Genomic DNA, 22,742 nt, shown 5'->3' with positions numbered 1-22,742 from the left:
GAAGGTTCTTTCCAACCCTGTAGACTGACTAAGCCAAAGGAAAACAAGGTCTACTAGAACAAAATAATGGTTTTTTATCTTTGAGAAAGGAGTTCCCCTTAACCCACACCATAAAATAACATATAAAGCTGTAATGCAACATTCAGGCATTCCACTATGCCTACAAGTTACAGATCGCTTTTATGTATACTTCCGACTTGGTCAATGTAAAATATATGAAAACAAAGCAAGAACATAAAATCACAGGATCAGGAAAGACACTACATTTAATTTATCTTTCAAATTATTTTCCAAGAGATATTCTATAATGTAACAATATCAAACAGATTCCCTTTAAGTCCAGTGACATGCCAATCATTTTAAGAGATTGAGTACCAACAGAAAATCATTCAAATACCTACTTTCCAGATCCATCTATTCTCTAGAGAAAGAGAAAATCTGTATCAAGATGGATCCACTGACTAACGTAATGAAACCAAGATGCACCTGTTGCTAATGTCAGCATTTCTGACTTTACCAACTGGGAGTAGTGGAAAATAAACTGTCACTCACTCAGTAACTACTTCAAAGATTCCTAATCTCTATTCTGTGTTACTGAACAGAAAAAAAATATTTATGGTCAAGTAACCATAAATGAAACTACTGCAATTTTACATACACACCCTGTATATGTTTCCCTGATAATACATAAACACATAAACACACTATGGAAATGTATTTTATGAATTTGCCTTGCCATTTAACTGACTTTAAATACTGAAGTTCCCTATGGTTAAAACCATGTAAACGAGATCATCTTGAAGGGAAAAGAAAAATCCATGAAGTTCACGGCCGACATCCCAGAAAAAATGATTAAATGCAAGAGAAAAATGGAACTTAAGATGATAAATTGATACCAACAATAAAAAGGTTATAATAACTGAGGTACCTTTTAGCACTAGTTGACAATTTAGCAGCGGTTTTGCTGGATATTTTTCCCTCCTTTTTCTTGGGCTGAACTTGTTCTCTTTCTGGTTCTTGCTGAACACTTTCACGTTGATCTCCATCGGAACTTCCTCCACTAGTGCTTGGACTGTCATCAACTCTTTGTGCCTCAGTGGACATTTTAGATCCTGGATTAAAGAATCAAAAATCATTTATTTAGCTGTACTACAGTAAGCTACCTCCAGAACACAGAGAATGAGCCTCAAAGTAAAACAAGTAAATCTCAATATAAAATGGATTAAATTGGTCATTTACAAAACAATGCAGCTTTGGGAGTTGCTAAAACTTTTCCTTCATCCATTCAAAATGTATTCTAAAATGAAAACATACAAAATTTATACATGAAATGTTCATAGCAACATTATTCATAATAACCAAAACTGGAAACAACTCAAATATCCACTAACAAATGAATGGATGAACAAAATATAGTAGTATATTCACATAATGTACTGTTAGCCATAAAAAAGAATGAAGTACTGTGTCTACATGCTACAAAATGGATGAACCTTGAAACATTCTGGTAAGTGAAAGAAGCCAGCCACAAAGGACCACAAACTGTTTGACTATTTATATGAAATGTCCTGAACAGGCAAATCCATAAACATAAAATTCAGTAGTGAACCTCACGCCTGTAATCCCCAATGTTTTGGGAAGCTCAGGGAGCACCAGCCTGGGCAACGTAGCAGGACTCAATCTCTACAAAAAATATGATTGATACCACTGCATTCCAGCCTGAGTGACAGAGCAAGACCCTGTCTCAAAAAAAAAATTAATAAAAAAATAAAATGGGTAAGTGGTTGCCAGGGAGTGAGGGGAGAGTAGTGAAGAGTGACTGCTAATGGGTATGATGCTTCCCTGTGGGGTGATAAAAATGTTCTTAAATTAGATAATTATAATCTTGCACAATTCTAATAATAAATATTCTAAGAACTACAGAGTTGTACATTTTTAAAGGGTAAATTTTATAGTATGTGAATTATATATCAATAATGCTGTTACAGAAAATATGAAAAAAATGATTAAGGGTCTACTCTCTACCAGGCGCTGTGCTAAGCCCTTTGGTCCCACAACTGTGAAAAACCTCGACTAGCCAACTTGCTAAGTACAAAAACGAAGGTTAGTACAAATACTTGTGGGAACACAAAAATGGGACGACACTTTCAAATCCCTATTCAATCAATACATCCTCAGGGCTGGGCTAAGGTTAAAATTCTCCAAACTAGTAAGTTGTTGTAAGTAACCTTTGTGATAACAGAAGAACACAGAGGCCTGCATGACTGCATGATTCTAAATAAAAATTGAACCATATGACAGCATTCAGCTATATACTAAAGCAACCATATTTCACAAGAGATGAAGACACTGAAGATTTTTTTTTTTCTCCCCACATTCTGGCTAAAATATCCCTCAAGGCTTTCAAATTCCCTTTGCTCTGAGTTCAGGCCCCCCAAGCAGTTCTGATTACCAACTCAATTTCCTCAATACCTTGATATTTAGGTAGCTGTTATAATCTAGACAGCAGACACAAACAATTCCAGTAAGTGAAAAGGAGTATCTCTCCTCAACTGTCATTCTATCATAATCAATTTCTGAGTTTGATGACTATGAATACATCCCTTATGAGCTGACTAGCTTAAAGTGTTCTGAGAAATCCAGAACTGAACCAACAAAACCCATGCCCAGACTCTAAAAGGCCTTGTGCTCCCCATGGTTTTGTCACCTAATAATCACTTTCAGCACTGTATAGCTATCTTCTCAGACACCTTTTTAAAAACAAAATACCTATACTTAATAAGTACCATTAACAGCAAAAAATATATCTTTAAAAATTATAGGTACACTGAACAAATTCCTTTTGAAATGGATCCTTTTGATTACTCTTAATCAAATTACAACTTGAAATAAAACTGTTTCTGATATGATCAAGAATAAGAACAGGTAAAGATACCTCAAATAAAGCAAAATTTTTAAATTACTATAACTTAGTCCAAATGGATAGCTATTTGACACTGATGAAAATTCATCATTACTAAAGATTTAACTTGTAGCTTGCTCTAAGCCAAAGCAATGTTGTAACACCGATCTTTAATGGACTGAAATTTTTGTAAGACAAACCAAAAAGCACTGCAAAAGAATGGAAGCATCAGGAAGTACAGAGCCACAAAGAGTCAACAGAAAATAGTGAATCCTTTCACTGACACACCACACACACCACCACCAGCACCCCTTCAACCCCAACAGCTCCCCATGCCAAACAGAAACAGATCTGCCCCAACAGCTCTGAAACATACTAACGGAAAAGCTGACTACTTTTCTACCTATTCTGTAAATGAAGAGCACCAGTCTCCACAGCTGTGACATCTTTTATGAGCACTAAAGTCACTTAATAGAACACTGAAATTTTATATCAGTATGTTTCACATCTAGCTCTAAAAGTCGTAACATATTTCTTGCTTTTTTTCATTTTTATTTCACTCAATTCTCATTCTTGGATTTAATATTTTTTTCACCTTCTTTCAGTTAAAATATATCAGAAGTTTAAAATCTTGTAAGTATGTACATAATGGCATATCAGATAGGGCGGCATGCATGAGAGTGAAAAAGAGAACAATCCTCAGGGAAAGGTGCTCAGATATAGCAAAATGCTGCCAGCAATACCTTAAGAAATGTGAAATGAGTGAGAAATCATTTTATACATTTTAAAACAGGAGCAATCCATTCCATGACAAATATATGGGCACCTCAATGAAATAATATTCTCTATACTGAGGCTGCAGCTTCAGTTTAATAAACTATGATTTAATAAACTATGCTGAGAGTTTCAGTTGTGTATCACATTAGTTATAAAGCCACACATTCTTCTCAATATTCTTATTTATGTGCATTTACATACTATCGAATGCCATAGTTATATAATTACTTAAAAAGATTACTCAATGATGTGATCTGAGCCATAATCTGAAACTCAAATTTCTACTGCCGAATATTAGAGGAAGATTAAAATAAAAATTAGTCTCACTAGAGAACTAATAAAAATACTATTAGAAATTCCCCAACAGAGGTGTAATTTCTGGTTTCACATTGAGGAAAAGAATTATTCCCACTTTTGAGTTAAGACATATTTCATCCAAATGTTAACCTACAAATGATAAATCCATCTGAGGCCACTGATAACCACTATAGGAACTTTTAGAAATAAAGTTTTCACATCTCTTTTTCAAATATCAATAATAAAAGGAATTTCTCCTGGGTTTGTTTTTTGAATGCTTGATTACAGAAAAAGTATAGAAAAAAATTATTGTACCACTCAGGTGCAACGAATTTTTATGAAGAAAAAGTAGTCTATAAATCAATTTAATTAGTCATAAGTGTAAACTTGATGTCTTGTCTCTCTAAAGTACAAATGAATAAAAATTCCTGAATTAAAATCCTTTAAACATTATCTTCTAAATTAGCATTTTAAAATTAATTCCTAAATAGCTAATCTGATCCGATTATCTCATCTACAGGGAAGATAAACTTAAATCCCAGGGTTATAAACAAACAGCGACTCTCCAATGATACTTTCAAAGATATTGAGAGAGATAAATACGCTTACTTCATAACTCAAAGTAAAATTTAATTTTTAACCATAAAATAAGTAGTCCTTCCTAAAACTATATTAAGAGGCTTACATATTGTTACTTCTTCAACACAAACTGTCTAAGCTTGTATTAGCTATGTACCCTATGTTGTAATTACAGTCCTGGAAATTAGCAACATACAGTGAATGAAACTCACATGTTCCGTAAAAATGAAATGATTTGGCTTGAAATATTACTGACTACATAAAGGCAACTATAGTCATTCCATAAATCCAGCCTACTATCCAGGTAAGCCTTATAACAGTATCTACTAGTATAAAACTGCAAAACCAAGTGTTCATTTAAGCTTTTATAACAGGAAAGCGTTTAATTCTGTCATATATGTCTTGCTGTCTTCCTACTCACGTTTCTAAACTTTTCTAAAATGTAAAATAAATATATAGTATATGCACACAGCAATATCCAGCTTTAAATTTAACTGCAAAGACATTTATGCAGAAAATAACAGTGGAACACCTGATTTGGGGGTAAAAGGTGCTGCAGGGGAAAGAGAATGGGGTATGGTGGCATTATATGAAAACTCTCTATTTCAGCGTCAGCCCACATACAGAATTCCAAAGAGCCAAGGAGCATCCAAATTGCCGTAGTAAAGGCAAATATTTAGATTCACAAAGTCCAGACTGAATTATCACATATCTAGAAACATACTTTTTAAAGAAATCAGGGATTAAAAACTAAGAAGAGCGTAAAATCTTTTAGAACCGCGAGATACTTTGAGGGTAAACCCTAGCACTTCCTTTCGTACTTTTAAATAAAAATATTTTAGTAGACTCTCAAGAATACACAATACAAAACGATGAATCTTGAAAACATGCAAATGGGTCTAACAGCCACCGAGCACAGGATGATGTCTTTCTAAAGCAGCCTTAATTTCCTTAAGGGAAGATGGATTGGACATTTCTGGTTGGTCGTGGGGGAAAAAAGCCACAAGAAGCCACGCTTTATCTTCATTAGAAATGGTAAAGGGCAAAAAGATCAAAACATTATGAGAGAGAGCGGAGAAAAGAGGGGGAGAAGTGGGGTGGGGGGGAAGGGGGAGAGGACAGAGGGAATCCAGTTTCAAACCAGGCCAGTGGGGGCTGCAGAGAAGAGACCAGAGAAAAATGGGCTTCGGTTCCAAACTGTGACAAGCGCCAGGCATCACAAAAGACCAATACAACACACACCCCTCACCAGGACACACACAAATATACCCCACAAGGTCTTCTCCGGGCGGGCCACCGGGGTGCGGCGGCGAAGGAGCCAAACCCGGCACTCGCCAGGAGACACACCATGTGCAGCAATTATGCAATTAGGGAAAATAGCAAAAGATCAAGCCGGGCACTTTCCACCGTGACATTTATCCTGTACTTTTGCAAAGACTTAGTTCCAGGATGCGGCTAGGAGAAGGAAGGCGCTGGGAGGGTTGAGAAGGATGGGGAACTGAGAACGGAAGGGGGTAGAAGGAGGACAGGGAGAGAAGAGGCAGAAGGGGGGGATGGGAAGAAGGGGGAGGGGTAGAAAGGGCGAGAAACGGGGGCAGGAGGCTCGCGGGAGGGGGCGTAGGGAACCGGGCACGGGGAGCGAGGAAGGAGGGAACTAGGGCACGAGCGGTGTAAGCAGAGACCTGCGACGAGGAGGGGAGGTCGGGGGAGTGAGGAGGACGCCAGCGAGAGGGAGGACGCCCGAGGAGGGGAGGCACCGGCGCGGCCCGAGCGAATACCTGAGGGGGGGGTGTCCGTGCAGGTCGCAGGCTCGAGCCGAAGCCCTGGGAGAGAGCTGCCCAGGCGCGAGGGGGAGGGAGACTGGGGAGGCCCCAGGGACGGGATGTCCCCTGCGGACCGTCTAGTCACCGAAAGCCGGACCCACGCACCACGCACCCGACCACGCCTGTCCCCGCCGCGCTCGCGCCCGCCCGGACTCACCCTCAGCGCCGCCGCTGCCGCCGCCCCCGGCCGTTCCAGCTCCGGCTCCTGAGGCTGCTGCCGCGGCTGTCGCTGTGGCTGCCCCTGAGTCCTGGAAAGTGAAGCCACCACCTCCGGGAGCCGCCGCCGCCCGGCCGTCCGCGCGCGCACCCGCGAGTGCGCGTGCCTGCGCGCCCGCCCGGGAGAGACCGCGAGAGCGCGAGCCCCACGTCGGCCATGCGGCGCCGCGCGCCTCCCTCCTCCCCCCGCCCCTCCTCCTCCGGCGCGCGGCCGCGAGGGGGCGGGGGCGGGCGCGCGCCCGGGCGGGCTGCCCCGCCGGTCGGGAGAGGGGGTGGGGAGGCGGCGAGGAAAAGTAAAGTGACAGCTGGGTCCCGCGCGCAGACCGGGCTCTGACGGGGGTGAGCGAGGGGCGTCCCACGGGGAAGGAACGACAAGGACGGGGAGAAGTGGGGGAAACCGAGGCTGACGGGGTGGCTTGAGGGGCGGGGACGCGAGGACCTTGCCGGGCACGCGCATTAAAGGGAAACGCCGGCTGGGGGTTAGGGGTTACCCCAAGACGGTGCAGGCAGTGGGACGAGGAGGCCTTTTACCCCCATCCACCGCAGCCCTTGACTTCACGCTCGCCTCGAAGCTTTCGCAAAGTAGATACGGGGACTGACCCTGTTGACACACTAACCCAAACTCGCAGACGCGTGGGGCTCGCATGTACCCAAGACAGGAAAACTTCACGTTGGCCTGGAAAGTTCTTCCAGGCTAAGCCTGACTCTTCACCAGACACTGCAGCACGAAGGCCCTTCTGCCTTTTGGCTCGCCCTGGCCCAGAATGCGCACCAGCCGGTAGAGAGGAGCTTCGGGCCGTTTAGCCCTGGGGTATTGAAGAGAGGGGTGGGGGTACAGGGTGCACCACTGTCAGAGTGAGTGGGAAGCTGCCTTCATGCCCAGTTGAAGGATATGGGAACAGTAGCAGTGCTGTAGGTGGCATGAGGGAACATTAGGTTCCGTTGTACTCGTCATCCCAAATAACCGTTTAAAAAAAAAAAAAATACGTACCTGCTTTGCAAACTTAGCTTCCACGAAATTTCTCCCACCCCCACCTCCAGCCTCACTTACCAACGGAATGCTGGGTCGTTGGCAACGGGGTGTCCAGGGATGCAGCAAAGTTAACTTCTATCTTTGTGGAGGAAAGGATTGGAAGACCTTTCACTGCTTAATTGCTGAAATTATGGTTGCTACAGTACTTCATTTGACTGTAGATGTTTTAACTGCTATTTACTAAGTTCAAAATGGGTTTAATACAAATCAGTTACCCTTTTCATTTATTCAAGGAATATTTATTGATACCAGGCACTGTCTAGGTGGTAGATATATGACATTGAATAAAAGAAAAAAATCCTTGTCCTCAGAACTTCCCTATGTCTGAACCTTCTCTGTTGTACACTCAGCATCACATTCGTCAGCAAATTCTGTTGACTCTGTTTTCACAAATACATGGTGAAAATGTCCACTCCATCTCACTCCCCTCCCCACTGCTAATGTCCTGGTCTAAAGCATCATCTCTCAATAATTATCTCCTACCTGATCTTTCTACCTCCCACTCTCTGCCTCCTCCCTCCCCAACACCTACACACAGCCGACTGTCCTTAAAAACAAAGATTAGATTATGTCTCTCTTCTTCTCAAAAATTCCAGTGGCTTCCCATCATAGAGCAACAGCCAAAGTGCAAAATATGGATACATGGCCTGCATGATGTGCCCACCATTCCCAGCCAGGATTCCCCTGACCTCAAGCTGTACGATTTCACTCCATCCTCGTCTCCTTCCAGCCACACCGGCCTTGCAGTTATGGACACACCAAGCATTCCTCAGCCTCAAGACCTGTGTACTTACTATTTCCTATCTCTAGAACATTCTTTCCTCCCACTCCTCCCCCAGAACTTCCTATCCACATCCTCTGCTTTTTCTCCATGATCACCACCTGACATAATACATTTTTTTACTTATTTATTAGTTTCCCCCTTCTTCTGCTTTCTTTTTCCTCACTCTCCCAGCCCTCCCACGTAGAAGCACCTTGAGAAAAAGGATTTCGTCGTCTGGGGTTCAGTGCTGTATATATTCAATAGATAATGACCGAGTGAAAGAAATTGGTCTCTTTCAGTTGATGACACAATAGGTATTGTTTCTAATTTCTTCAATAATTAGTACTTACCGTGTTCTTAATTTGTGCTAGGCAGCATGCTAAGCACTTTAGTTATACTAGGTCACAACCACCACACAGGTTGGTTTTATCCAATCAGCCCCACTGTACAGATGAGAATACTGAGGTACGGAGGGATTAAGTCACTCACCTACAGTCACATAGCTAGTGAGGAGCAGAGCTGGGACTTGAAATCAGCAGTTTGGCTCTGGAGTCTGTGAACTTAAGGACACTTTACCATGAGTCTGGTGTTACAGACATAAATATTTATTTGATTTTCTCTATTTCTCTCTTCTGCGGTGCAAACTTGGTCTCCAAGACAAATAGCTCATCTTCCTTATATTTTCTGCTCTGGTCCATCAGTCTGTCGTCATGAACTCACTCCTTTCTTACATTTCTTATTTCTGATCATTAATTTAGAGCCTACATTTTTTCCCCCCGCAACTGGCAAATTGGAATGTTTTTTGAAGGGTCCTTCTTAAAATGTTGTTACTGCCAACTTCGTGAATAAGTAGAGCCACAGTTAGTTTTCCAGTTTGACTGGATGGGTGATAGAAAAGACCTCTCTCAGGGGAACTGGGCTGAATTTGAGCAGAAGCATTATACTGGTAGAGCCCTGCTACTTGTTTAGGCAACTTCTGTTCTTGTTAGGCACCCAATTATCAGGGGTTATTACATATTTATATTATACCCTTTGAAAGAAACATCATATTAGCTCAGGTTTTCCAAAGAATGGGATAGAAAACAATGATCTGTTGCATACTCTCTGGCTTGAGGGAGGTTGTAGTCACTGCGAATGTTTTGGATACTTAAGGGCAACAGTGGTGTAGGAAAATTGAAACTCCAATAGAACTGCAACCCCATTACCTACCTAGTTCAGTACCAACGCAAAGGTACAACCAGGTGCTTTAAAAAAATGTTTGTTTCATAAATAAATAAATGAAATTCTAGCAGGGAATAGAAGTGTACTGGGGACAAATTCCCCTGACTTCCCCATTTGTTCAGGAACTGCTACCTGGACCACTATGTATGATCGTATATTTTGTACACTGCAAAGTATCAGTGGGTGCCATTCATGTAAATTAAGACGCAAACATAGAAGTGTGGCTGCTCCTCTCACCCCTAGACGTTGCCTGAGTATGGTAATCAGTCTCTAAGATGTCCCACTGATCCCTGCCTCTTGGTATTCACACCCTTGTGTAATCCCCTCCTACGTCATGCTAGGGTTGGTGTAATGCTGTGAGAAATGAGGGTATGTTACTTCCAAGATTAGTTTAGGGCTTCCATCTTGGTTGCGCACACGCTGATGCTCTCTCTCTCTCTTTGCTGTCACTGACTCTGGGGAAAGCTAGCTGCCATATTGTGAGCAGCCCTGTGGAGAGGCCCATGTGACTAAAAAATAAGACCTGCTAACATCCACATGTGTAAGCTTTAAAGCAGATCCTTCAGCCTTAGCTAAGCCTTCAGATAATGAAGCCCTGATCAACATCTTAACTGCAAACTCTTGAAAGACCTTGAGCCAGAAACACCCAGCTAAGCCACTCTGGAATCTGGAGATAATGTTTGTTATTTTCAGCCACTAAGTTTTAAGGGTAATTTGTTATGCATCAATAGATGTTTACTACACCATGCTCTCTGCTCACTAATGATGAAGTTCCCCCTCAAGTTCTCCATGTATCAAGGAGGTTGCTGTCATGGTAGGTCTTCCAGGGAGAGGAGTCCCACTAACTACTGAAATGGACTATTGCATATAACTTCTCAGTAACTACAAACATAGAGGCTTAAGGAGGTACTGAGACATAAGTAAAGGATCTCAAGAGACAGCACAGGCCAGGAAAAAAAAGAAAAGTGGTTCTGAGGGGCTGTCTTTAGATACCACAGGAGTAAGAAAGGAAGAACTGGCTCTGGAGAGGACTAACCAAACAGAAAGGAAAGAATCGGAGATTTGTTGAGCAATGAGATTGTAGTTGAGGTTTTCTTTGTTGTAGTTATTATAATGCTATTAGTACAATAAATAAAAATATGGAGAAACCTCAGAAAGAAACAGACGGAAAAGCCTTGCCCTGGTTGGCGCCTTTTCTGGGCATTGCAGAGATGCTTTGGAACTGAGCTATCTTGTTTCTAGATCCTGGTTCTGCTGCTGCTTATGTGACCATGAGCAAGTGGCTTAACTTCTTACTGCCTCAGAGTTCTCCCCTACAAATGGGGCTTATTTGAATGGCCAATTCTTATATAGGGTCAGAGGGAAGATTAAATGAGTTAATGTATGTCTGCGACTTGAGTAGACTTGAAGCAAAGTAAGTACAATAGAAGTGTGAGCTACTAGTCTTCCTGGTGCTTTGATAAGTGGGAGATCATCTCACCCTCAAGTCTAGGTGTAATTCTCTCACTTGAGTTTGCCACTTTCTCTTGCAAATAGCCTTCTAGGTCAGCCACACAGCATGTCTCCCTGTACCTTACACTGTTTAAAAGCCTACACTCTTTACTTTGCTGTGAACTTCTGAAGGGCATACACCATGCTTTATTTATCTCCACACCTACACATTAGTAAAAAGAAAAAGCATCCCTGAGGGTTGGTTGAATTAATAAATATACCTGCTTTTTCAGCTGCCATTTCCCCAGACTATAGAATTGTGGAGATGGGTGTAACTGTTTCACATCATTCATATCAACAACCATTTCAAAGAATACATAAGCTCTTTACTATTTTTTATGAATTCAGAAAGTATGCTAATGAATACTTTCCAGTATTTCATGAACCCTCTGGCTTTCTCTGCAGCCTCTATGAAGAAAAAATGTGGAATCTTTTTAAATATGACCAAATGAGAAAACATTTTTCTTTTTCATTTTTTAGACAGACTCTTCTTGCTCTGTTGCCCAGGCTGAAGTCCAGTGGTGCAATCCCAGCTCACTGCAACCTCCACCTCCCGGGTTCAAGTGATTTTCCTGCCTCAGCTTCCTGAGTAGCTGGGACTACAGGCGCCCACCACCATGCCAAACTAACTTTTGCATTTTTAGCAGAGACGGAGTTTCACCATATTAGGTTTCACTAGTTCAAACTCCTGACCTCAAATAATCCTCCCACCTCAGCCTCCCAAAGTGCTGGGATTACAGGTGTGAGCTACCACACCCGGTCTGAAAAAAACTTTTTTTTTTTTTTGGCTGTTGTTATCTTATTGCTTTTATTTTCTTTCACATGCATCTTAGTACTACCTTCTATACTAGGAAGTGCACACTTTTTAAATAACAGCTTTATTGAGATATAATTCACAGACCATACAGTTCACCAATTTAAAGTATATAATTCAATGATTTTTAGTACACCTACATATTAAGAGGAAGGCATAACTTATATGGAGAAGAATAAAGACTCTTTTCTCTTTTGCTTTCTATTCTGTTTTTCTTTTAACCAGGACTTACTATGAGGACTCTGTAGGTAAGCCATTTGTTTAAAGTCTCTGGGTTTAATATGCAAACCAGGGTCAAATGAAAAACCAGCACCATCAGAGAAGCCAAGTGTCAAGGCCCCCAGTTGATGATTTATCTTACTAGCCTAGTTCTAGTCAGGCTGTATCCTCAGATTCTGGGGGAGTTGATCATAATCTCAAAAGACACAATTCCAAATGCCATAATCCCCAACATCCTAAAAGACCAAAATCTCTAAAGTCCAAAATCCTGAAAATCACAATCCAGAAAGATCAAAATCTCAAGAATATAATTCTGAAAAAAATAAAACATATTTATTTACATTTTAAAAGGGGATTTATTTGAGAAACATAAAAATATAACAAAGCACTTCATAGGCCAGTTTACACAATAAAATAGGCAGTAATACATATTTTTGCAACACTCAGGTATACTAATGACAGTCACATGAGTATCACAGTTATAAGCAGACAAGCCATATTCATAAATAAATAGGTCAAAGAAGGGAATGTGTAAACATATCATTATGGTTGGTAAGTGAGTGCACCCAGCTTTATTATTGTGGTCATACTGAAATACCATGAGAAATACCTAAATCTTTTGAAGAAATCAATCAAAAACCTCAGTGGGTCACCACCACATATGCAGTTGCCCGAAGAGCTGAGATCTTGGGCAATTTTACTTTTTGCAAATCAAATGTACGAAAAAAGGCATCTCTCCATTTATTAAGGAAGTTTCAATGTTTTTACATACATGAACAATGCTTACATACAAATCATTTTTGTGGTAATTCACTCTCATGGAGTCAAATTTGCAAAAAATGCATAAAACAAATTAGAACTCTTTAAAAGTCTCTACACAATTTATACCTCCGCTATTGGAAATGATGCCAAGACGAAATACATAGCATAGCAAATTGTTAAAAAAAAATTGACAATTTAAAATAGTGGGGGAAAAAACTTAAAAAAAGAAGAAAGAAGCAGTGGCTCACCCATACCAGCTACTCAGGGGGCTGATGTGGGAGGATTGCTTGAGCCCAGGAAGTCAAAGAAAATTCAACATATGAAACAGTATATTACAGGGATAGATTATAGGTAATTGCACAGATATAGTCCCAGAAGACCTGGCTGACTTTCACAATCATTAACTATAGTTTGAAGTCTTGCATCACAATGAATAGCTGCTTTTTTTTTTTTTTGACATAGCTCTCCTCCAAAAATACATTCACAATCATTTTCTATGTGGCCCTGCTCTTTTTGAAATTCTTCTGTTATTTGATATACACCAACACGAGCACTTCTTACTACATTTTCCCATCTCGTGTCTAAGGATGTTGATCTTTGACGGCTTCAACATTTGGGATTATGGCATTTGGGATTGTGTCTTTCTGGATTATGATCCAAACCCAAACATCAGCATTCCCCCTTGTATTGGCTGAGTCCTCCAGGAGGTAGGCACCAAGATGCAGTTAGATGTGCAAGAAATGTATGTATTTATATACGAATGATAAAGGGGAAAGGGAGCAGAAGTAGGCAGGGAAATCCTTCAGGCTGTGATACAGGTCTGATACCTGTGAAAAGAGAGAAAGGAGGAAGAAGTTTGTAGGAGGAGCCTCATGCTGAAGTGCAGTGCTGAGGAAGTCTCGTCCAGCCTAACAAAGTTCCAGTGCAAAGATTGCCTGTAAGCACTGGGCAGAAATTGCCAGTTTCTACTGCTCCCATCATGTTCTGTCATTTGCTGGGATGCCTAGGGAGAGCATGTCCTTGGTTCAAAAGCTAAAATGGGTCCTGAGGGCACTGAGAGCTGCCAGTTGGCAGCAGCTAACTTGGACTCCTCACAGTGGATAGGCAAATCTTTTTCTTAAAGTGTGATCCAAGCCATGCATCTCCATTCCTCTTGCACCTTTGTCATCAGAACTGCACGTTCACAAACATAGTTTCACACTCTACTTCTATCTATCTTGGACTTGCTAACCGGGATGAGTTTCACTCATGCCATTGCTCACCATCTCTGCTTTAACCTAGCTTCTGAGCTTTGAGCTTCTGACTATAGCTAATATCCTGCCTCTAATTTTTCCATTTGCTTAATAGTTGATATGTGCAATCCTGTACCAGGCTCAACTTTCATTAGACTGGCCTCAGAGAGCCAAAATAAATACCTGAATTCTTCTTCAGAGGCTTAGAGTGAGTAGAGTATTAGCTTTCTTATTAATTCCTGTCATTTCTCTCTGTTGTACAGGCAAGAGAAAGAGGCCCACTGCAATATGCTGTGAAGAATACATAAGAAGTCAAACTGTTGACCTCTTTTCCCCCAGCCCGTTCCAAAACTACATCCCTGAGGAGTTGTGCACCTCTAGGGAAAGTTCAGATGAAAGAGCTAATTCCCCTTGATCTCTCTTCTTGTTCAGAGTGGAGGAAAAACATATACCATCCCTTCCATCAATCCTCAGCATAACTTTGCCAGGGACACTGGTAACAAGCTACTTTTACCTCAGAAGTTGGAGAGTATCACTTGACCCACATTGTGTATGTGTAAATATCTTTATTCAGTGTATATACAATATATTCTTAATTTGACTCTCAAAGCTTATAATTAGCATTGAATGAGTATGAAACATTGTTTTCCAAATACTGTCAGCAAGCTATTGAATATGTTGTTCCTGATTTATGAATGAGATTTTCATCAGCAGAAACTTATGACAAATGACCAATTACATTGTCACTGCTAAGTTCCAAGAGCATTTCTTTCAGTTATGCTATTTAGAGTATAAACATCATACTGAATTATTATTAAACTCCACTCAAAATTTTTAATTAAGCCATCCACATCATCTAAGTCTTTTCCCTTCCCCTTCTGTGAACCTTCTTTTTTGAGACAGGGTCTCAGTCTGTCACCCAGGTTGGTGGGCAGTGGTGCGATGTTGACTCATTGCAACCTCCACCTCCTGAGTTCAAGTGATTCTCCTGCCTCAGCCTGCTGGGACTACAGGTGTGCACCACCACTTCCAGGTAATTTTTGTATTTTTTGGTAAAGACGGGGTTTCCCTGTATTTGGCCAGGCTGGTCTCAAACTCCTGACCTCAAGTGTTCTGCCCACCTTGGCCTCCCAAAGTTCTGGGATTACAGGCATGAGCCACTGCACCTGGCCTCCATAAACCATTTTTTAATCTGTTATTTTTATTTTCCTCTTTCTCTGCTCTTAACCTTCAGTCATAGAATCATGTTGCAGGGAGGGCAGGTAGGGGAAAAAGAAAAAGGAAAGGCTACAGCTTGAGTCTAATTTGTCTCAATCTAGGATTCAGAATGTCAGGTATGTACTGAGGGTGGTAGAGCAAGCTCTTAGGGTGGAGTGTCATATTTAAATGAGGAGCCAAGCATTGTCCTGAGAAGAAGGATCCTAAGGAAAAAGAGGTTGGAGGCATAGAACATTGCTTAAGGATGAGGAGTATATCACTGGATAAAGGCAATTTTAGGCATGTCATAAAATCTGTTGCTTTCCGATTATTCCAATTCAACGCCTGTAGCCTTTTATGGTCCAAGGGGAAGAAGGTCTAGGACTAAGGACTAACAGCCATATACCCACAAAATCTGTTTGACAATTGCACAGTGTAACACAGAAAAGGGAAGAAGCCAGGCATTGCCATGTTGAGGGAACTGACAGAGAGTGGGAATTAGCCCCAGCACTATCAGTGGCTTGGCTGGTGGTGCAGCTTGGAGGCATTGGTGCAGAACTATTTGGGGCTGATCAGTCGGAGGTGAGATAGGCCCCTTTTAGCCAGTGGTAGAGAACAGATTACTTCTGGGGATTTCACAGGCTTTGGAGGCTTCAGAAAATGCTGCCACTTCTGGGAGCAAGAAGTGGAAAAAAGGAAAGGGGCTGTTTTATAAGCTCATATGAGAGTATACCTGGTGACTCCCAGGGGTGATGATATGGAGTTCTCTGAAGGACGTCAAAGCTCTGACAGTAGTGGAAAGAACCTTGCAGGATGTCAAATCCAACCATCATCAAATTTAGAATTCCTTCTTTAAAAAATTACTTCAATACTTCCAGTGACAGGGACTATCTACCTCTCCTAATAGCCGGTTCCATCTTTGGGTAGCTTTGACTTTCTTCACCCCAAAATTGCCTCCCAATCCTTCCCTTCATATGCTTTTGAGGTTACAGAACAATGCCAACAGCCCTTCTTCAGGAAAGCTTTTATTATTTAAAAATGCTGAATATGCTTCATTAGTTGGTTCCTCCCTGAATTAATATCTCCTTTTTCTTCATTTGTCCCTCATGTGACATGGGTTTGTGTTTCCTCGCCATTTAAGGCACTCTCTTCCAAATGTACTCTAATTTGTCTATGTTTCTCCTAAAATATGGTGTCAGGAACTGAACACAGTATTCCAGGAGGAGTCAGATCAGCTGAGAGCAGAAGGAAGCTACTTGTCACTAGCTATCACCATCCCAGGAATCTTCCATTCCAGCTGCTAAATGTAATATAAATTCCCATGCTGCATGGGGATACTGCTTTTCAATGACACATTAGGTTAGTGTCAAAGAATAAAAAGAAATACAAGAGACCCACAAGTTCAGGAAACAATCTTGACTTATCAATTCACTGCATTCTAAATCCTTATCTATCAAATTAGCATGCACCCACCGCTCCTAAGGCTTGTAGGAAATAACATTGTCAACTTTAAAGAATAGTCATAAATTTTATATCTTTCACAAACTCCTGGTTGGTTCTTTTAGAAATGTGTGTTTAGGGAGAAAAACAAAGGTATTGATGATAGGTCAGAATTATGTTCTTTGATGTCCCGAGAATGTGGGAACTTATCTCCCACAGAATTCAGGTGGGTTTTTTATTTGTTTCTGAAATTATATCATGTTTCCACTTTGGTAGTAAAAACAATAAATTGATTTCTTTTGGAAATTGTCTACCAGGGCTTTATCTACAGCATACACACAACAGCAGATTATTAGTCTTTTTTTTAAATGAGACAAGATCTAAGTCTTTTGCCCAGACTGCAGTGGAGTGGGGTGAACATGGCTCACTGCAGCCTCAACCTCCTGGGCTCAAGCAATCCTCCTGCCTCAGCCTCCCAAGTAGCTGGGACCACAGGTGTGTGCTATCACACCTGGCTAATTTTGAAATTTTTTGTAGAGACAGGATCTTGCTATGTCTCCCAGGCTGGTTGAATTCCTGGGCTCAAGCTTTTCTCTGGCCTTAGCATCCCAAAACAGACATGGGAGGGATTGGGATTATAGGCATGAACCACCATGCTTGGCCAGTATTTTCTTTTCAATAAGAATTTAGTTTTTTACAGCAAGAAAACTTTGTTATATAAATGCCTTAACATTGTATCTAGAAACTGTCAGAGCCATGAAAAATAATTAATCCAAGCATGGTTGAATATATAGTACAACTTCATTACATTTTCACTACTAATGGTTTGTTTACTAAACTTTTTCCCTCCACTCCACATTCAGGTGGGTTTTTTATTTGTTTCTGAAATTATATCATGTTTCCACTTTGGTAGTAAAAACAATAAATTGATTTCTTTTGGAAATTGTCTACCAGGGCTTTATCTACAGCATACACACAACAGCAGATTATTAGTCTTTTTTTTTTTTTTTCATGAGACAAGATCTAAGTCTTTTGCCCAGACTGCAGTGGAGTGGGGTGAACAGGGCTCACTGCAGCCTCAACCTCCTGGGCTCAAGCAATCTAACATTTAATAATGTTAAACATTCTCAACAGGTCCCATCTTATTATGTTTCTTTTCTACTTGCTGAGTTATACATAAACATGCCCTTGTTTGTGTCATATTTTTAAACACCAGGCTGCTTTACACCTTTTTGCCTTTGGATATTGTTGTGGGAATGTCATCTGCATAACAAACCACTCCAAAAGTTGATGGTTTAAACAACAATCATTGATTTTGCCCATGAATCCACAATTTGGTCAGGGCTTAGTGGAAGTGGCTTATCTCTGCTCCATATAGTGTCACCTGGAACAGTGTGGCAGAGGCTGGAAGACCTTTTTTCAAGATGGTTCATTCACATGGCTGGCAAGTTGGTGTTGGCTGTCAGCTAGGATCTCAATAGGAATTGTGGGTGAGGTCCTCAATTCCTCCCCACCAGGACTTTCCATGGGCTGCTTGGCTTCCACCCAGCATAGTGGTTGGGTTCCAAAAACAAGCATCCCAAGAAAACCAGACAGAAGATAGCCTTTTCTCATCTAGCCATGTAAGTCACATGGTGTCACTTCTCCACATTGTACTCATGGAAGTATCCTAACAAGGAAAAGGGAATTGGAATTCACTTCTTAATAGGGAAGTGGAAAGTTTCTAGAAGGTTTTGTGGGAGTAGAGATATTGTTGCAGCCGTTTTTGGAAAATATAGCCTGCCACAGATAAGTTATTCCCTCGGCTTTGAATCCCCTTTCTGTCTTTGTTCTCTAGGAAACTCAGTTTATCCCTCAGGACTTTGCTCAGATACGATGTTCTTTGTGAAACATTTTTCCAACAAAGAGTTAATCCCCATGTCTGCTCTCTCACCTATGTGCTTCATATATACCTCTATTATTCCCTATTACACAATGTCTTGCAATTACTTATTAATGTCTAACTTGCCCATTAGCCTATAGCTCTTCAAGTGCCAGCACTGCAAGCACTGTTTGCTGGCCCTCCATTAGCCATTACCAATGTGCTCCGTCATAGGTGGTGATCTCCTGGCAGTCCTAGGGCCACCTTCCACTCCCATAGATATCATTTCCATTCTACAGCTGAGTTCTGCCCTTAGAGCCAGCTTAGTAAGGCCCCTAATCTAGGACTCGTGCTTTACATCTTTGCTGCGGACTAGACACACACCAGTAACAGATTACTAGCTGGAAGCGTGTTAGAAATGCAGACTCTCAGGCCTTACCTCAGACCTATAAACCTACATTTTAACAAGATCCCCAGTGATTCATTTGCTTATTAAAGTTTGAGAAACGTTGCTTTTGGCTCTCCTCTGAGGAGTGGGGGGCCTAGCAGATGTGCCCATCTGGAGCCCAAGCCAGTGCTTCTAGAGCATGCTTCAGGTAAACAGGACTATGGAATTTTCCAGATGGCTCTGAGAGAGATTTTCCTAGTAACTGCTTGAACTTCTCTGTGTCTGTTCTCCTGAAAGGAGACAGTTTTACTGGTGCGCACAGCTCTGTGTTGAAGGGGTGGCCAAGAGGAAGCTGTTTGTGATGGGACTAGGGTAGGAAGGGTTGGAACTTGTACCTATGGGCCAGGATGTACACACACACACACGCACACACACACACACACACACTAGCACATGAGGCTACTGGTGTAAGACAGGGTTGGGGGTAGGAAGAGAAGAGAGTAGTTTGTGGCTGGGATTTCTATTTGTACCGTTGCCCCTGGGCTCCAAAATAGTTAGGGGCAAACTAACAGAGATACTCACTTTTCAAGTCTTTCTGGTGGAATTTTGATAGAGATTGATTGCATTGAATTTATAGGTCAATGTGAAAAGAATAGCTATCTTGACAATATTGAGTCTTTCAATCCATGAATATGAAATGTCTTTCCATTTAGGTCTTCTTCAATTTTTTTCAATGATGTTTTATAGTTGTCAGTTGTAAACTCTTGTATTTCTTCTGTATTTCATTCTCTTCACCGTCATTGTGAAGGAAATGTTTTCTTAATTTCCATTTCTGATTGTTTATTATTACATAGAAATACAATTAATTTTTGTCTATTGATCTTATACCCGTGCTAAAGTCTTTTATTAATAGTTTTAGTAAAATTCCTTTGAATTTTCATATAGGACAACATTATATAAAGAGGCAGTTTTACTTCTTTCTTTCCAATCTAATGTCCTTAATTTAAAAACAAAATTTTTATAGCATTAGCTATACAAATTTCAGCACAAGATAGAATAAAAGTGGTGAAAGCAGATATCTTTGCCTTGTTCCTGATCTTAGAAAGAAAGGATCCAGCCTTTCAGCATTAAGAATGATGTTAGCTGTGGCTTTTTATAGATGCTCTTTATCAGGTTGAGGAAGTTCTATTGTTAGTTTGAGAGTTTTTATTATGAATGGGTGTTGAATTTTTTCAAATGCTTTTTCTGCATGCATTGAAATGATCATGTGGTTTTTGTTCTTTATTATATTAATCTAATACATCTTAATTCTTTCTTTTTTTTTTTAATACGTACTTTCAGGAACTTTTAGGGCTTCCTGAAGTTCAAAGCCAAAAGTTGTTAAAGTTTCACTTCCTCTGTTTGTCCTAGAGGAAACTAATTTTCTTCTCTGAAATAAAATAATTGGATTGTCATATGTTACTCCCAGTCTCCTGCTGGAATGAGTCTAGTTGCTCTCCCTCTCTTGAGCTTTAACTTATCTCAAGACTTTGTTGCTATAGTCTAAAAAGAATTAGATTTCCAAGGAAAAAGCTGACATAAATTGATATAAAATTTAAGCAATCAGGTAAAATCTACCTTCACACCACGTCTTTCTTTTTCTTTTTCTTTCTTTCTTTTTTTTTTTTTTTTTTTGAGATGGAGTCTTGTCCTGCCACCCACGCTGGAGTGCAGTGGTGCAATCTCTGCTCACTGCAACCTCCACTTCCTGGGTTCAAACGCTTCTCCTGCCTCAGCCTCCCGAGTAGCTGGGATTACAGGCACCCACGACCATGCCCAGCTATTTTTTGTATTTTTAGCAGAGACAGGGTTTCATCGTGTTAGCCAGGCTGGTCTCACTCCTGACCTCGTGAGCCACCCGCCTCGGCCTCCCATAGTGCTGGGATTACAGGCGTGAGCTGCTGCACCCAGCCACCACCTCTGTCTTTGCCATTGTTTCTGCAAATCACCTGGGAGCAAGCGAAACATAAGTCTCCAGATATTGCTGATCTAGAAATTAGTGGTAGAAATATAATTGAGAACTGGAGGAGAGAGATAATGTGGTATTGATAAGGATTCTAGAAAGAATGTGGTTAGGTGAGCACTTTAATAAACAAAACTCAGATTCTTTGTCCTGATAACTTCAAATATTTACTGAGTGCTCACTATGTATTTGAACTGTTCAAAGGATGTTAAATTTTTGAGGTGAGTATTATCACTTAGATATCACAACAATTTTTGAGGTATTATCATTGCCCCATTTTAAAGAAGAAGAAACTGTGGCACAGATTAATTGGGCACTTTGTCCAATAACACACATCTGGGAAGTGGTGGAGCCAGTGTGTGAGCCAAGACAGAGTGACTCCATAATCTGTGTGCCCAATCATTCTGTTATATCAGAGCAGGGGCAATATTAATAGTGGGTTCCAGTGCTTTGCAGCTTACATAAAGGTAAAAATTCCACCTTTCATATACAAAATTAGACTTCACCCTTGACTACTGTGTCTGATGCCTACCATTAAAATCAATCCTTTGAGTTCAGCATCTTAAGTACCACACGTGTATGTGTGTATGTAATAAAGTAAATGATTCATTTAAAATGAGCAAAGGATTTGAACAGGTACTTCAGAAAAGAAGCTATACGAATGGCAGTAAAAAGTACGTGAAAAGACGCTTATCATTAGTTGTCAGAGAAATGCAAACTAAAATCATAATGAGATACTATGACACGCTTATTCAAATGGCTAGAATTGAAAAGGTTGACAATACTAAGTTTAAGGGAGAATGTTGAACAACTGGAGCTCATACATCATTGGTGGGAATATAAAATGATTTCATTCATTTTATAAAATATAAAATAAATATAAAACTAACAATTTGGATAATTGTTAGTTTTTTTTATAAAGTTAAACATAATTTTACAATGTGACCCAGTAATTCTACTCAAAGGTTTTTACCAAAGAGAAATGACAATATATGCCAAAGAAAAATTGTACACAATGGCAATGACAGCTCTGTTTGTAATAGTTGCAAACTGGACACAAACTGTCCATCTACAGGAGAATGATTAGCCAAACTGTGGTATATCCGTACATGCAACATCGTGAATGAACTTCAAAAGCCTTATATTGATGGGGGAAAAGCTGGACACAAAAAGTACCCATGATATGATTTCATTTATATGAAATTCTAGAGCTGGCAAAATTTACCTGTGAAGCCATCCCTGTCTGAATGTGACCATAAGAAGATCAGTGGTTGTTTGGGGTTAGGAGGTCAGTTGTGGGGTGAGTTTCACTGCAACGAACCAAGAGGAAACTTTCTGGGGTAATGAGGAATGGTATATGTCTTGATTGCAGAGATATTTGCACAGATGTATATTGTCAAAAGCCTTTGCACTGTACACTTAATATAGTTAAATTTTACTGTATATAAATTATTCTTTGAAAAAGATTTAAAAAGAAAAAGTTCTGGGTGCAGTGGCTCATGCCTGTAATCCCAATACTTTGGGAGACCAAGGTGAAAGGATCACTTGAGGCCAGGAGTTCGAGACCAGCCTGGGCAACATAGTGCGACTCAGTTTCTACAAACAAACAAGACAAAACAAAACAAGAAAAACTATATGCATGAGAGATACAAAAAAGAAGATTTTCCTGGTGATTTTTTGTTTGCTTTTGTTTGTTGTTATTTGTCATTTGTTTTGTTCACCCAA

General features: G+C 40.5%; 1 protein-coding gene across 14 annotated transcripts in view; it reads right to left on the bottom strand.

Moving 5' to 3' along the window:
- The window catches only part of UBE2E2 (ubiquitin conjugating enzyme E2 E2), a 392,844-nt gene extending 382,202 nt beyond the window's left edge, over window positions 1–10,642 (bottom strand). For 9 of the 14 annotated variants that reach the window (XR_010155519.1, XR_010155517.1, XR_010155520.1 and 6 more), the window contains exons 1-2: window positions 6,536–10,642; window positions 929–1,112 (exon numbers count right to left, since the gene is read on the bottom strand). Coding sequence is in view for 10 of the 14 variants with exons in the window: in XM_054680437.1 (XP_054536412.1) it covers window positions 929–1,112; window positions 6,536–7,051 (700 nt within the window). In the remaining 4 variants the exon portion in view is untranslated. Of the gene's footprint in view, window positions 1–928; window positions 1,113–6,333; window positions 6,515–6,535 lie in introns of those variants that run through there. The other 5 variants (XM_063806664.1, XM_016940568.4, XM_530592.9 and 2 more) reach the window with 4 other exon arrangements.
- Between the last annotated feature and the right edge of the window lie 12,100 nt (window positions 10,643–22,742).

The sequence above is a fragment of the Pan troglodytes genome, chromosome 2, assembly GCF_028858775.2.
Source record: "Pan troglodytes isolate AG18354 chromosome 2, NHGRI_mPanTro3-v2.0_pri, whole genome shotgun sequence".
Taxonomy (NCBI): domain Eukaryota; kingdom Metazoa; phylum Chordata; class Mammalia; order Primates; family Hominidae; genus Pan; species Pan troglodytes.
This window is presented reverse-complemented; position numbering and strand designations above follow the sequence as displayed.